Source organism: Protomyctophum bolini (genome assembly GCF_963924005.1).
Source record: "Protomyctophum bolini genome assembly, chromosome: 17".
In the NCBI taxonomy this organism is placed as follows: domain Eukaryota; kingdom Metazoa; phylum Chordata; class Actinopteri; order Myctophiformes; family Myctophidae; genus Protomyctophum; species Protomyctophum bolini.
In genome coordinates, this window is record NC_137878.1 from 42,894,768 (window position 1) to 42,911,419 (window position 16,652).

Sequence of the window (16,652 nt, forward strand, 5' to 3'; positions counted from 1 at the left end):
ATAGGGTGCCATGAAAAAACATGTAACATTACCCAGAATGCAGTGCAGGGGGTGTTGAAACCTAGGGTGCGTTCGGAAATGCGCCCTGAACGCACCGGTGTGCTCTCTTGTCGTTCGTTTATTCAGTGCACTCGGTGCGTTGTCGTTCGAAAATCCCAGTGGGCTGCTGGGGTCGTACACTGAGCGACCCTACCCTGAAGCTGGGGTCGTCCACTGAGAGACCCTACCCTGAAGCTGGGGTCGTCCACTGAGCGACCCTACCCTGAAGCTGGGGTCGTCCACTGAGAGACCCTACCCTGAAGCTGGGGTCGTCCACTGAGAGACCCTACCCTGAAGCTGGGGTCGTCCACTGAGCGACCCTACCCTGAAGCTGGGGTCGTCCACTGAGAGACCCTACCCTGAAGCTGGGGTCGTCCACTGAGAGACCCTACCCTGAAGCTGGGGTCGTCCACTGAGAGACCCTACCCTGAAGCCGGGGTCGTCCACTGAGAGACTCTACCCTGAAGCTACACACTAAGAGGACTTTGAGAGCGGTTTTGAAGGAGTCAAGGGATTTGCATGTCTTAAGGGCGTATGTAGTCCAAACATGACTAATTAACCCATGAATTGAACAACACAGATCGATACACAACTCATCCATAAATAAATATGATTTGTTCATATCGTTACACAATGCACACCATTAACTTCTAGTCTAGTCCAAGTCCAGTCCTGTAAAATCACTTTATTTGGCATTATTGTGAGTTACAGTTTGTGTGAAATGCCACAAATCAAACATCCATGAATGCATCCGACAGTGATATTTAATAATTATTAATTATTACATTACATTTACATACATGTATTTGTACAGCACTTTTCATGACATGAAGTTCAGCTCAAAGAGCTTTACAGAGCAATAAAAATCACACCTGTGTGAAGTGAGGGGCGCTCTCATCGTCATACTGTACACCATCTCATTCCGGCCAATCACAATGTGCGTTGTCTCCCCGACGAAGGGGGACATCTGGTGGCCATGCAGGGAAGCACAGCACTCCTGGTCCATCAACAGCATCACTTACTTCCTAACAGGAGAAGAAGAACAACACCGCTGCTGTGAATAACCATATCTGTGCAGAAACACACATTCAGATTTTACGGGGGCCAGTTTCAAATTGCAGCCGTCCGTAGGTGCCCTTTGAGGGCAGTTTTGAAGGAGTCAAGGGATTCGCATGTCTTAATGACTGTTGGTAGGGCGTCCCACATTTTGGTGGCATAGGAACGATATTAATTTGCTCCCTTGTTTGTGCCGAATCTGGGTTGCACATGGTTTGTTGAACTCCCTCTGGTGTTGTGGGTGTGGACTTCATTGACATTAAGGAAGTATTTAGACAGGTACATGGGTATCTTAGTGAAGTATCTAGACAGGTACATGGGTATCTTAGTGGTGTAGTGAATCTTGTGGACCAGACCCATTGCAAGATGTTGTACTCTGTCGTCAACCCTAAACCATTCCAGCCTGTCAAAGTGGGCAGGGGTGAGGTGGGTTCGGGTAGTGAGGCCAAGTAGTAGCCTGACCAGTTTGTTTTGGGAAGTCTGGAGCCTTGTTTTAAGGGCTGATCGTACATTAATAAATATGTACAGGTTCACAAAGGTTCTCATTAATCTGTAGATTAACATTGGAATGAAAGTGTGGGGCTCTTGGGAATCAAGAGGATGAATTATAATGATTCAAATAACACGGCCCGAAAAGCTCCATTCTCTTGTAACTTGTAAAAAAAAGAAAACTTAACCCATTTAGGCCTGACGTCGAAATTTATAAAATGTCTTCTAAATTCTGACAGTTTTCTGAAATACCTATATGTTTCTGTATCAGTGGTGCTCAATATTTCATGTCAAGGACCCCAACGTTATATGCAATTGGCCACCGACCCCCATCTGAAAATAATATGTTGTTCCAGGGACCTCCCCAGAAGTTAAAATGTTCACTCTGTAATAATATATATTCAAAGATTCGAGGCACATTCTCACGATTTTTCGTAGCTTGTAGATCTGCCATTTTTCAACAGCTAAAATATAACATAATGCTTTAAAACAACAGGGGTTCCCGCCCCAAAATGGCTTAATTAAATGCAAATGACTTACAGATCTTCAAGGAGAGAAGGCTCGTGTTCCTGGAGAGCTTTGTACAAAGTGTCTCTGCCTCTGCTGGAGGTCAGGAGAGCATAGATCGCCCTCATCTTGTCCTGAGTGGTGGGCTTGGACATCACATTGCTGTAGCCCTCATTGTTTATGATGTCCTCCTGAATGAGCACATCTAGGATGGGACCCACGTTCCTCACATTCCTCACCAGGGAACACAGATGTTGGTCCACAAAGTGTTTCGCTGAAGTTAAGGAGGATTGAACGTTGAGTTGTTGGTTTTCATTTGACATTGTTTTAAAATGGAAATTGCCATATAGGAGCTAACAATTCTTATTCTAAAAATTGCAGTAAAGTGATACAGTTTGTGCTGGTAGTATATATATATATATATATATATATATATATATACATGTGTGTGTGTGTGCGTTATATATATATATATATATATATATATATATATATATATAACACACACACTGTGTGTGTGTGTTATAGATATCGTTATAGATCGTTGCTGCAGAAATCTCTTATCTCCTTATTTAAACGTGTTTGTTCATGAATTAACGTCCTACTTGACCTCACTACAGCGTCACGCTAAAACATCCAAAGTAACAACAGATCTACAAGCTATAGAGACTCACCTGGTATGGAAGTAACAACAGATCTACAAGCTAGAGACTCACCTGGTATGGAAGTAACAACAGATCTACAAGCTATAGAGACTCACCTGGTATGGAAGTAACAACAGATCTACAAGCTAGAGACTCACCTGGTATGGAAGCAGCCGCTCCTGTAGATTGTGCTGGTATGGAAGCAGCCGCTCCTGTAGATTGTGCTGCAAGAAATAAAAATGTTCAAATTATGAACAGAAAGGGCCCATCTCACCACGGTGAAATAGCACGGACTGGCAAGTCCCTACATAAACCCCCACAATCCTTACATGTTACACTACTACTGTTTAAGTCCCTACATAAACCCCCACAATCCCTACATGTTACACTACTACTGTTTTATACATAAACCCCCACAATCCCTACATGTTACACTACTACTGTTTTATACATAAACCCCCACAATCCCTACATGTTACACTACTACTGTTTTATACATAAACCCCCACAATCCCTACATGTTACACTACTACTGTTTAAGTCCCTACATAAACCCCCACAATCCCTACATGTTACACTACTACTGTTTTATACATAAACCCCCACAATCCCTACATGTTACACTACTACTGTTTTATACATAAACCCCCACAATCCCTACATGTTACACTACTACTGTTTTATACATAAACCCCCACAATCCCTACATGTTACACTACTACTGTTTTATACATAAACCCCCACAATCCCTACATGTTACACTACTACTGTTTTATACATAAACCCCCACAACCCCTACATGTTACACTACTACTGTTTTATACATAAACCCCCACAATCCTTACATGTTACACTACTACTGTTTTATACATAAACCCCCACAATCCTTACATGTTACACTACTACTGTTTTATACATAAACCCCCACAATCCCTACATGTTACACTACTACTGTTTTATACATAAACCCCCACAACCCCTACATGTTACACTACTACTGTTTAAGTCCCTACATAAACCCCCACAATCCCTACATGTTACACTACTACCGTTTTATACATAAACCCCCACAATCCTTACATGTTACACTACTACTGTTTTATACATAAACCCCCACAACCCCTACATGTTACACTACTACTGTTTAAGTCCCTACATAAACCCCCACAATCCCTACATGTTACACTACTACTGTTTTATACATAAACCCCCACAATCCTTACATGTTACACTACTACTGTTTTATACATAAACCCCCACAATCCCTACATGTTACACTACTACTGTTTAAGTCCCTACATAAACCCCCACAATCCCTACATGTTACACTACTACTGTTTTATACATAAACCCCCACAACCCTTACATGTTACACTACTACTGTTTTATACATAAACCCCCACAATCCCTACATGTTACACTACTACTGTTTAAGTCCCTACATAAACCCCCACAATCCCTACATGTTACACTACTACTGTTTTATACATAAACCCCCACAACCCTTACATGTTACACTACTACTGTTTTATACATAAACCCCCACAATCCTTACATGTTACACTACTACTGTTTAAGTCCCTACATAAACCCCCACAATCCCTACATGTTACACTACTACTGTTTAAGTCCCTACATAAACCCCCACAATCCCTACATGTTACACTACTACTGTTTTATACATAAACCCCCACAACCCTTACATGTTACACTACTACTGTTTTATACATAAACCCCCACAATCCCTACATGTTACACTACTACTGTTTTATACATAAACCCCCACAATCCTTACATGTTACACTACTACTGTTTATGTCCCTACATAAACCCCCACAATCCCTACATGTTACACGACTACTGTTTTGACCACGACAGAATGCTATTTCACCGCGTGAGGGAGAGTGAGATCGGGTTTGACATGATTTACGTTTCGTTGTCGGCTCTACCGAACTTCACAAAGTTCCACGCGACAACGGGCGCGCTCTGCAGCATGCTCGGTGGCGTCCTTCTATACCTCTATGGGTTTCCCTCGTGGCTCAGGTTGGGTAGAGGCGGCTGACGGAGGGGGGCCCCTATGAGGAGATCTATGAGGAGGGGCCCCTATGAGGAGGGGCCCCTATGAGGAGATCTATGAGGAGGGGCCCCTATGAGGAGGGGATAAGGGTAGGGCGTTCCACAATGTGGGAGCAACCACTGCAAAGGCCCGGTCCCCCCCTTGGTTTTCAGTTTTGTCACCGGAATATTCAGGAGGCCTTGGTCCTCCTGAAAGGACCTGAGGGGTCTTACATTTGGTTTTGCCACCAGTAGGTCTGTGATATAAACTGGGGCTATAGGCCATTCAGTGCTTTATAGGTTGTTAAATTTTAAAATGGATTCTGGATTCGATATGGAGCCAGTGGAGTATTGGTGAGAATTCTAGCGGCTGTATTCTGTATTAATTGTAGTTTGTGAATAGAGGAACAGTTAAGGGTAGTGTACAGTCCATTACAGTAGTAAATGAGGAGATAGGGGCCCCTATGAGGAGGGGCCCCTATGAGGAGCATTTCAGTGTCGGTGTAATATGTACAGATTTGGGGGTTTTCCAGGTGTGTATATTTGAATTGCCAATCTGTGCCATTTCACGGTATTTGGGTGAGACCGGCTTGCTACATCCCAAGGCTGAATGAAAGTCCATAACTTTACCTTCCAGGGTAATGTGTTGCTGCCAGACAGGGCCAGAGTCGGGGCTCAGTAATTTCATTGAGAAGTTTTCTGCATTGACATCCATAGACACCACGAACGTTGGATGGTAATTTGGTCCATAGTCTTCAAAATAAGGTGCATCCTGAAAACAGAGACCTTTTTAGTGATACAGCAGTGATTATAGTTGTATACTAATGGTAGTATTGGTAGTAGTGCTTGCTAGGTAGTGATTGTAGCAGCAGTAATAATATTAGTATTGGTAGTAGAGTAGTAATAATAATAATAATAATAGCTTGAATTTATATAGCGCTTTTCATGAACCCAAGGACGCTTTACAAAATGTACCAACAACAATCAAAAACGACATGCCATAAGCCTGAGAGAATAAATGTATTTTGTAGTGGTTATACTAGTAATAATGTTAGTAGTGGCGAAGGAGTGAAAATAACAGTTTCCTTGACTCACACTGCTTTACCATACAATAAACAGACGACATAGGTTTAATACGTACCTCAGGTTGTACTCTCTGTGAAGGACACTGCAGCACTGACAGACGGTAGCGTTGGTCTGGGATGAGAACACAGTTGGCGGTGACCGGCTCGATGCGTTGCTTGTTTTCATGAACTCCCTTCACCTATAATGACACCAACACAGTTTGATCACATGGTTCATTCATAGTGGCCGGTATCAGGTATGGAGGCAGAGCTGACATTTCTCAGGAGCCAAATGAAATGATCCCCCTAAGCCAGTGGTTCCCAAAGTGGGCTCCGAGGACCCCCAGGGGTCCTTGAGGGAGTTCCAGGGGGTCCCCAGCTAAATGATAGTTAGGAACCAAATGGGCCCTTCTGGCTCTGTGACTCTGAGAGTGTACAAATGGAATGTTGTGCACATGTGTGCACTCTCAGTGTTAAATTAACATTGGTTTTACAATGCAAATTGGGGGTCCCAGAGTTAGAAATGCCATTAAATGGGGGGTCCGTAGGCACATTACTTAACAGAAATATTTACCTCTCTGTAAGACACATTACTTAACAGATATATTTACCTCTCTGTAAGGCACATTACTTAACAGATATATTTACCTCTCTGTAAGACACATTACTTAACAGATATATTTACCTCTCTGTAAGGCACATTACTTAACAGATATATTTACCTCTCTGTAAGGCACATTACATAACAGAAATATTTACCTCTCTGTAAGACACATTACTTAACAGATATATTTACCTCTCTGTAAGGCACATTACTTAACAGATATATTTACCTCTCTGTAAGACACATTACTTAACAGATATATTTACCTCTCTGTAAGGCACATTACTTAACAGATATATTTACCTCTCTGTAAGACACATTACTTAACAGATATATTTACCTCTCTGTAAGACACATTACTTAACAGATATATTTACCTCTCTGTAAGACACATTACTTAACAGATATATTTACCTCTCTGTAAGGCACATTACTTAACAGATATATTTACCTCTCTGTAAGGCACATTACATAACAGAAATATTTACCTCTCTGTAAGGCACATTACTTAACAGATATATTTACCTCTCTGTAAGACACATTACTTAACATATATATTTACCTCTCTGTAAGACACATTACTTAACAGATATATTTACCTCTCTGTAAGACACATTACTTAACAGATATATTTACCTCTCCGTAAGGCACATGACTTAACAGATATATTTACCTCTCTGTAAGACACATTACTTAACAGATATATTTACCTCTCTGTAAGACACATTACTTAACAGATATATTTACCTCTCTGTAAGACACATTACTTAACAGATATATTTACCTCTCTGTAAGACACATTACTTAACAGATATATTTACCTCTCCGTAAGGCACATTACTTAACAGATATATTTACCTCTCCGTAAGACACATTACTTAACAGATATATTTACCTCTCTGTAAGACACATTACTTAACAGATATATTTACCTCTCTGTAAGACACATTACTTAACAGATATATTTACCTCTCTGTAAGACACATTACTTAACAGATATATTTACCTCTCTGTAAGACACATTACTTAACAGATATATTTACCTCTCTGTAAGGCACATTACTTAACAGATATATTTACCTCTCTGTAAGACACATTACTTAACAGATATATTTACCTCTCTGTAAGACACATTACTTAACAGATATATTTACCTCTCCGTAAGGCACATGACTTAACAGATATATTTACCTCTCTGTAAGACACATTACTTAACAGATATATTTACCTCTCTGTAAGACACATTACTTAACAGATATATTTACCTCTCTGTAAGACACATTACTTAACAGATATATTTACCTCTCCGTAAGACACATTACTTAACAGATATATTTACCTCTCCGTAAGGCACATTACTTAACAGATATATTTACCTCTCTGTAAGACACATTACTTAACAGATATATTTACCTCTCTGTAAGACACATTACTTAACAGATATATTTACCTCTCCGTAAGACACATTACTTAACAGATATATTTACCTCTCCGTAAGGCACATTACTTAACAGATATATTTACCTCTCCGTAAGGCACATTACTTAACAGATATATTTACCTCTCCGTAAGGCACATTACTTAACAGATATATTTACCTCTCTGTAAGGCACATTACTTAACAGATATATTTACCTCTCTGTAAGACACATTACTTAACAGATATATTTACCTCTCTGTAAGGCACATTACTTAACAGATATATTTACCTCTCTGTAAGGCACATTACTTAACAGATATATTTACCTCTCTGTAAGGCACATTACTTAACAGATATATTTACCTCTCTGTAAGACACATTACTTAACAGATATATTTACCTCTCTGTAAGGCACATTACTTAACAGATATATTTACCTCTCTGTAAGACACATTACTTAACAGATATATTTACCTCTCTGTAAGGCACATTACTGGGCAGCAGTAACACACTCATCGTCCTCCGTATCGGTGACTCTTGACGGAACAGCAACACCTGAGCACGTTTCTGTTGAAAGTAGCTCAAGACACTTTTCAGGATCCCAAAGAGAGACAGATGGTTCACATTTACAACCACATGAGTCTGGGTCACTCTCTGCGGTTTTAAGAGTTCCAGACCCTCGTCTGTGATGTGGGCCACGGACAGATCACCTGTGGGGGAAATAACATAACGTTATAGATTCCACTCCATGTAAACCAAATCTGAACACAATGTCTAAACCACTTCACCCTCCGCTAAGCCCCACCCACTCCACTCTGTGCTTCTCACTCATTGACTTACTTGTTATATGATGGATTCCTCCAAATGAACAATATATCATTTTAGTAGCAATTAAGAGCTTCAAAATGTCTTCTAAATCTAGTCAAGCAGGCCTGCAGTAGGCTATGAACTGGAACATTTAAATCTATAGTCAACCAGGCCTGCAGCAGGCTATGAACTGGAACATTTAGATCTCTAGTCAACCAGGCCTGCAGTAGGCTATGAACTGGAACATTTAAATCTATAGTCAACCAGGCCTGCAGTAGGCTATGAACTGGAACATTTAAATCTAGATATAGATATAGACACCAGGTGGCTGTTAGCTTTGTTCGCGCCATGCCCGTCCGCACAACTTCTCGTCTTTGCATTGACTTTGTATGTAATCTCACCGCTCTGACCGTCCAAGTCTCAACAGTGACTCACCAGGTGTGATGTCACAGTGTGGCAGGTGTAGCTATAACTCACCAGGTGTGATGTCACAGTGTGGCAGGTGTAGCTGGCAGACAGACTTCTGAGGACACTGGATGTCAAACAGAGGACCTGCAGGAGTCCTTCCTGTTGGCTGGAACCATCTGTCCTCCCACTGAACAGTCCTGTAGAGGACCTCTCCTTCGCCTGTCGTTTCAAACACCAACGCTGTCTCGCTGCACTGGAACAGCCCGGACCTGGCGAACTTGAACCTGTGACCGGTGGTGGAAAAACAAGTACTAAGTGAAAGTATAAACACTGCGATGTAGACATACTCCGTTACAAGTAGAAGTCCCGTATTCAAAATGTACTCGAGTGAAAGTACAAAAGTATTGGCATAAAAATGTACTTAAAGTACTAAAAGTAAAAGCACTCGTGTTGCAGAATGTCCCATTTCACAAGTTCAAAATACACTTCAGTCGACTAAAATCTTATGACATTTAGTCGACTAAAACTAGACTAACGCTAAGACATCCCAGGTGACTAAAATGTGACTAAAACTGAAATAGAAATTTGCTGCCAAAAACAACAGTGGTTGACTGTCCTGTGTTTAGGATAACTGACCTGAACTGATTGGTTGACTAGGATAACTGACCTGTACTGATTGGTTGACTAGGATAACTGACCTGTACTGATTGGTTGACTAGGATAACTGACCTGTAGTGATTGGTTGACTAGGATAACTGACCTGTACTGATTGGTTGACTAGGATAACTGACCTGTACTGATTGGTTGACTAGGATAACTCACCTGTACTGATTGGTTGACTAGGATAACTGACCTGTACTGATTGGTTGACTAGGATAACTCACCTGTACTGATTGGTTGACTAGGATAACTGACCTGTACTGATTGGTTGACTAGGATAACTGACCTGTACTGATTGGTTGACTAGGATAACTGACCTGTACTGATTGGTTGACTAGGATAACTGACCTGTACTGATTGGTTGACTAGGATAACTGACCTGTACTGATTGGTTGACTAGGATAACTCACCTGTACTGATTGGTTGACTAGGATAACTCACCTGTACTGATTGGTCGACTGCTCTGCGTGCACACTGGGTTCAAAATGGCTCTGAAAGACACAACAAAGCAGACAGGAAACTATCAGTGTCTTTCCTGATGTTCAGTCACTGTGATTATTGTGCAGAGCAGATGGTTCTGTCCTCACTGTGTCCATGTTGGAATGATGGAGTCTAGAGGGTTCTGTCCTCACTATGTCCATGTTGGAATGATGGAGTCTAGAGGGTTCTGTCTTCACTATGTCCATGTTGGAATGATGGAGTCTAGATGGTTCTGTCCTCACTGTGTCCATGTTGGAATGATGGAGTCTAGAGGGTTCTGTACTCACTATGTCCATGTTGGAATGATGGAGTCTAGAGGGTTCTGTCCTCACTATGTCCATGTTGGAATGATGGAGTCTAGAGGGTTCTGTCTTCACTGTGTCCATGTTGGAATGATGGAGTCTAGAGGGTTCTGTCCTCACTATGTCCATGTTGGAATGATGGAGTCTAGAGGGTTCTGTCCTCACTGTGTCCATGTTGGAATGATGGAGTCTAGAGGGTTCTGTCCTCACTATGTCCATGTTGGAATGATGGAGTCTAGAGGGTTCTGTCTTCACTGTGTCCATGTTGGAATGATGGAGTCTAGAGGGTTCTGTCCTCACTGTGTCCATGTTGGAATGATGGGGTCTAGAGGGTTCTGTCCTCACTGTGTCCATGTTGGAATGATGGAGTCTAGAGGGTTCTGTCCTCACTGTGTCCATGTTGGAATGATGGAGTCTAGAGGGTTCTGTACTCACTATGTCCATGTTGGAATGATGGAGTCTAGAGGGTTCTGTACTCACTATGTCCATGTTGGAATGATGGAGTCTAGAGGGTTCTGTCCTCACTATGTCCATGTTGGAATGATGGAGTCTAGAGGGTCTAGAGAGACACACACACACACACACACACACACACACACACACACACAATCAATAAAATTATAGATTCCAATGTTAACTTTGAGTGACATAATGCTGTGTGTGTGTGTGTGTGTGGGGGGGGGGGGGGTCATATTATGATTACTTTGGGGGTCCTCAATTCAAATATGACTATTTTGGGGGTCCCCAGTTCAAATATGATTATTTTGGGGGTCGCCAGTTAAAACATGATTATTTCGGGGTTCCTCAATTCAAATATGATTATTTGGGTTTCCTCAATTAAATTCATTAATAAATATGTACAGGTTCACAAAGGTTCTCATTAATCTGTAGATTAACATTGGAGGATGAATTATAATGATTCAAATGGCCCGGAAAGCTCCATTCTCTTGTAACTTGTTAAAGAAAATTAACCCATTTAGGCCTGATGTCGAAATTTATAAAATGTCTTCTAAATTCTGACAGTTTTCTGAAATACCTCATGTTTCTGTATCAGTGGTGCTCAATATTTCATGTCAAGGACCCCAACAATTATATGTAATTGGCCGCCGACCCCCATCTGAAAATAATATGTTGTTCCAGCTCGTGCTCTGTACATTCGATAGCGTTGTTATTAACCCATTCTGACCTGAGATCAGATTCTAAAAATGTCTTCTATATCCTGACAGTTTTCCATTCTGACCCGAGATCAGATTCTAAAAATATCTTCTATATCCTGACAGTTTTCCATTCTGACCTGAGATCAGATTCTAAAAATATCTTCTATATCCTGACAGTTTTCCATTCTGATCCGAGATCAGATTCTAAAAATGTCTTCTATGTCAGTTGCTCTTCGCTCTTTCAAAAACAGCAGACCTACAAGCTCGTAGCGCGCCACTCGGTGGTGCGCTATGAACTTGTAGGTCTGCTATTTTTCAATAGCTAAAGCACGACATGATGCCAACACCAAAATGGGTTCCCGCCCAAAATGGGTTAAAGTAAGTGCGTATGATAGCATACATTCAAATATGATTATTTTGGGGGTCCTCAGTTCAAATATGATTATTTTGGGGGTCCTCAGTTGAAATTAAATCACACTGTGGAGAATTTAAGACATTCTGCCCCCTGGTGGTTGGACTCTAACACTTCACCCAACAGTGACGATCTTCTTTATTACATTTTAATTGTATTGAGTCTTAATTTAGTAGACTAAGACTAGACTAAGACTAAATAATGTACAAATGACTAAAATAGGACTACAATTAAATGTGTATCAATTATACTTACTGCTCACACAGACACGCTGAGGAGGAGCAGAGGGAGGACCAGAACCAGAACCCAGCATAGAGAGGTGTGTGTGTGTGTGTGTGTGTGTGTGTGTGTGTGTGTGTGTGTGTGTGTGTGTGTGTGTGTGTGTGTGTGTGTGTGTTACGTACGCGTGTGTGTGTGTGTGTGTGTGTGTGTGTGTGTGTGTGTGTGTGTGTGTGTGTGTGTGTGTGTGTGTGTTACGTGTGTGTGTTACGTGTGTGTGTGGACGTGGACGTGGTCTGGAATTAAATGTGTGTGTGTCCATTATACTTACTGCTCACACAGACACGCTGAGGAGGAGGAGGAGGAGTAGGAGTAACCCAGCAACCCAAACCCAGCATAGAGAGGTCCAGTGGACCTGGTCTGGAAGGTGTACAGGTGTCTCAGTGAGTCAGAGCACCCTGTGTAGAAGGACAGAGTCCCAGCGGGACGGTCCACATACACTGATACTCTTTTGGAGCCTTCAGAGGGAATGAGAGGGAGGCAAGTCATCGGTCCGTTGTGTCTGACACAGTAATTGGGAACATAAAACTCATCACCATCACAGATCAGACTCCAGGACTTATCATTCCCTCCAAACACACAGTCATCACCATCTCCTTTCCTGCTGATTGTTCCGTCAGCCACTGCTATACCAACCGCTCCACTGCACTCTACCTCCCAGGAACAGCGTCCAGTCACACTCTGTGAACTCAGAACTTGTTTATGGCCATCAAACCTGTCTGGGTGATCAGGAGGACGCTGACCCCCTGACCTCTGTGACCCCAGTGTGACCTTCCTGTTGTCCTCAGACAGAGAGAGTTCACAGTGTGCTGTGTTTGAGTCCAGTGTGAGACGCTGGAAATCTGATGAGAAAACAACACAGTAAACATTAAATACATCATTCACTGACTGACGCACACACACACACACACACACACACACACACACACACACACACACACACACACACACACACACACACACACACACACACACACACACACACACACACACACACACACACACACACACACACACACACACACACACACACACAAAGATCTACAAACTCACTGCAGTGTTAATACAGATTTAGTCCTATTTCAGTCATTTGTACATTATTTAGTCTAGTCTTAGTCGACTAAATTAAGACTCAATACAATTCAAATGTAATAAAGAAGACCAGGGGGCAGAATGTCTTAAAGTCTCCACCAGGGGGCAGAATGTCTCTGCACCCCTGGGCAGAGACATTCTGCAGTGTGATTTTATTTGAACTGGAGACCCCCCAAAACAATCATGTCTGTCTCTCTGTGTACCTGTCTGTCTCTCTGTGTACCTGTCTGTCTCTGTGTGTACCTGTCTGTCTCTCTGTGTACCCGTCTGTCTCTCTGTGTACCTGTCTGTCTCTGTGTGTACCTGTCTGTCTCTCTGTGTGCCTGTCTGTCTCTGTGTACCTGTCTGTCTCTCTGTGTACCTGTCTGTCTCTCTGTGTACCTGCCTGTCTCTCTGTGTACCTGTCTGTCTCTCTGTGTACATGTCGTCTAACACACTGTAACTAACTATTTTTTTCCCCAAATATTCAAAAAAAGAAGTACAGCATAGAGCACAGTACACTACAATACAGTACAGAGCACAGTACACTACAATACAGTACAGAGCACAGTACACTACAATACAGTACAGAGCACAGTACACTACAATACAGTACAGAGCACAGTACACTACAATACAGTACAGAGCACAGTACACTACAATACAGTACAGAGCACAGTACACTACAATACAGTACAGAGCACAGTACACTACAATACAGTACAGAGCACAGTGCAGTACAGTAACTATAACAGTAAATTTATAGTTGCACCGCTCAGTTCACACAGGTGTGATTTATATTTCCGGTTGTCTTGTATGTTGTTAAATGGAGCGTGGAACCATGCCAATGATCGACACGGGAGATCACTTGTGACTTTCAAACCAAAACGAGATCCACCTGTGATCTGCACACATCACGGCTCTGCACCACCTTTCATGCATCGCACGTCAGAACTGAACTTATGCCAATATAGACGAAATACATGTTGTTTACGACCAGGTTAGTGAATGAGGCCCATTGTTTCCGTCAGACCACATGACCTCATCTTGATGTGTTAAGGACCAGGCCAAGAGCAGAGAGTAGAGAGCACAAGAGTTTTCAGGACAACATCAACCGAGTATACAACAGTATATAAATGTTAATGTAGACACAGATACTCACGTTTTGTAATGAGTTGACTCAGTTGAGGATTAGTAAGCCAATCTTCTCCTCCATGTTTCACTCTGTAGGAAGTAGAACAACAATGCATCAATGTCTGACTGTCTAACACAACGTCTCCACTAGCTGACACTACAGTGTTTCACTCTGTAGGAAGTAGAACAACAATGCATCAATGTCTGACTGTCTAACACAACGTCTCCACTAGCTGACACTACAGTGTTTCACTCTGTAGGAAGTAGAACAACAATGCATCAATGTCTGACTGTCTAACACAACGTCTCCACTAGTTGACACTACAGTGTTTCTCCTGTCATTATCTTGGCCCTGCAGCTCATCCAGACATAGTCACTGCTGCCCAGTTTGGATCTCATCACCTCCTCAGACTCCACCTTAACCCCTATAGCACTCCACTGTCCTTTTATACCTTTGAGGCACTGCATTGTGTTGTTGTTCTTCTCATGATTTGTGACTTTGGGCTGTATCGTATCCCATGCCTTACCCGCAAGCATTAAACACTTTACGTGAATTACTCATTTAGGAGCTTCCACTATGCGTAAACGTTATCTTGCGGCCACACAACCCACTATACATGTTTGCGGCTGGAGGTGTGTCTGTACGCGTGTTGATGCGCTTTCCCTATATTTGCTATCTCATGCACACAGGTTTAGGACAACGGAAATCGTCTCTTCAAACCACCCGTAATGTGAACACACACAACAACCCTCTGTATCTAATTTAAATGTATTCCAAGGCAGCACGCGTTGCTCTTCCATAAGGTTCACTCCAGGTATAATGGATTATGGTACCTGGCACTGATTGGTTTAAGTTGCGTAACGCCCAAACCACACCTATGCATAATGTAACGGGTAGCGGAGGTGTTTTAAGGATTTAGACATTCATAAGATAGCTAATTTAATGGGGGAACGCCTCTTACACAATGCTAAATCCCCAAATTACGGAGAAAGTGCCCCTGACGCAAGATAGGGCCCTTTGTGTCAGAGATACACTGTTAAGGGAAACACTGCACTGTCCAACATGGACACAGCCCAAGTCTACTCACTGTCCAACATGGACACAGCCCAAGTCTACTCACTGTCCAACATGGACACAGCCCAAGTCTACTCACTGTCCAACATGGACACAGCCCAAGTCTACTCACTGTCCAACATGGACACAGCCCAAGTCTACTCACTGTCCAACATGGACACAGCCCAAGTCTACTCACTGTCCAACATGGACACAGCCCAAGTCTACTCACTGTCCAACATGGACACAGCCCAAGTCTACTCACTGTCCAACATGGACACAGCCCAAGTCTACTCACTGTCCAACATGGACACAGCCCAAGTCTACTCACTGTCCAACATGGACACAGCCCAAGTCTACTCACTTGTAGTTCTCCATAACTGAATCATTCACCACGTTGAGGCTCAGGTCCAACTCTCTTAGGGAGGGATTAGAGTTTACAGCTGAGGCCAGAGCTTCACAGCATCTCTCTGACAGGCCGCAGTTAGCCAGTCTGAAACACCAGATTAAAACATACATAAATAAATTAATGAATGAATTAATAAATGTTTAATTCGCCGTTTTTTAATCATTATAAAAGAGCGGATTTGTAGTGGACCTGGTGACGAGGCCGTTGCCTCCAAAGGTAATTGATCAATCCCGTCAGCCTAGGTGGTCTGATTATAGTATTCTATAGCCCTTAAAGTGTTAATATAATATTATTAAGAAGCTTGATAACTGTGGCGTAGCTACAGCGGGTCGCAAGACAAAAATAGCAGATCTACAAACTCCTCAACGCGTTATGAGAAACGCTGTTATATGATGAAGTAGCCGATACCTTCGCCTTAAAGAGATTTTACACTTTGAAACATGTTTGGGGTAATTTTAACGTCTACTCAGACACATAGGCTTGGGTTACCATGATATCAAGCTTATTAATACATTCTCACCACAGCATTCATATTATATTAACATAATACAGTACATACTAAACAAGTGATAATTGTCTTTGTCTCCAATATGTCAACAAA

The 16,652-nt window shown here is 42.1% G+C and overlaps 1 protein-coding gene across 1 annotated transcript in view; it reads right to left on the bottom strand.

Annotated features, from left to right (window-relative positions):
- Positions 1 to 858: 858 nt before the first annotated feature.
- The window catches only part of LOC308331799 (NACHT, LRR and PYD domains-containing protein 1b allele 1-like), a 32,798-nt gene continuing 17,004 nt past the window's right edge, over positions 859 to 16,652 (bottom strand). The window contains exons 5-16 of the mRNA XM_080787292.1: positions 16,007 to 16,135; positions 14,617 to 14,678; positions 12,655 to 13,225; positions 11,016 to 11,094; positions 10,195 to 10,244; positions 9,163 to 9,377; positions 8,353 to 8,588; positions 5,932 to 6,054; positions 5,421 to 5,562; positions 2,894 to 2,959; positions 2,125 to 2,365; positions 859 to 1,064 (exon numbers count right to left, since the gene is read on the bottom strand). Of these exons, the coding sequence (XP_080643418.1) occupies positions 1,058 to 1,064; positions 2,125 to 2,365; positions 2,894 to 2,959; positions 5,421 to 5,562; positions 5,932 to 6,054; positions 8,353 to 8,588; positions 9,163 to 9,377; positions 10,195 to 10,244; positions 11,016 to 11,094; positions 12,655 to 13,225; positions 14,617 to 14,678; positions 16,007 to 16,135 (1,921 nt within the window). The 3' untranslated portion in view covers positions 859 to 1,057. The remainder of the gene's footprint in view (positions 1,065 to 2,124; positions 2,366 to 2,893; positions 2,960 to 5,420; positions 5,563 to 5,931; positions 6,055 to 8,352; positions 8,589 to 9,162; positions 9,378 to 10,194; positions 10,245 to 11,015; positions 11,095 to 12,654; positions 13,226 to 14,616; positions 14,679 to 16,006; positions 16,136 to 16,652) is intronic.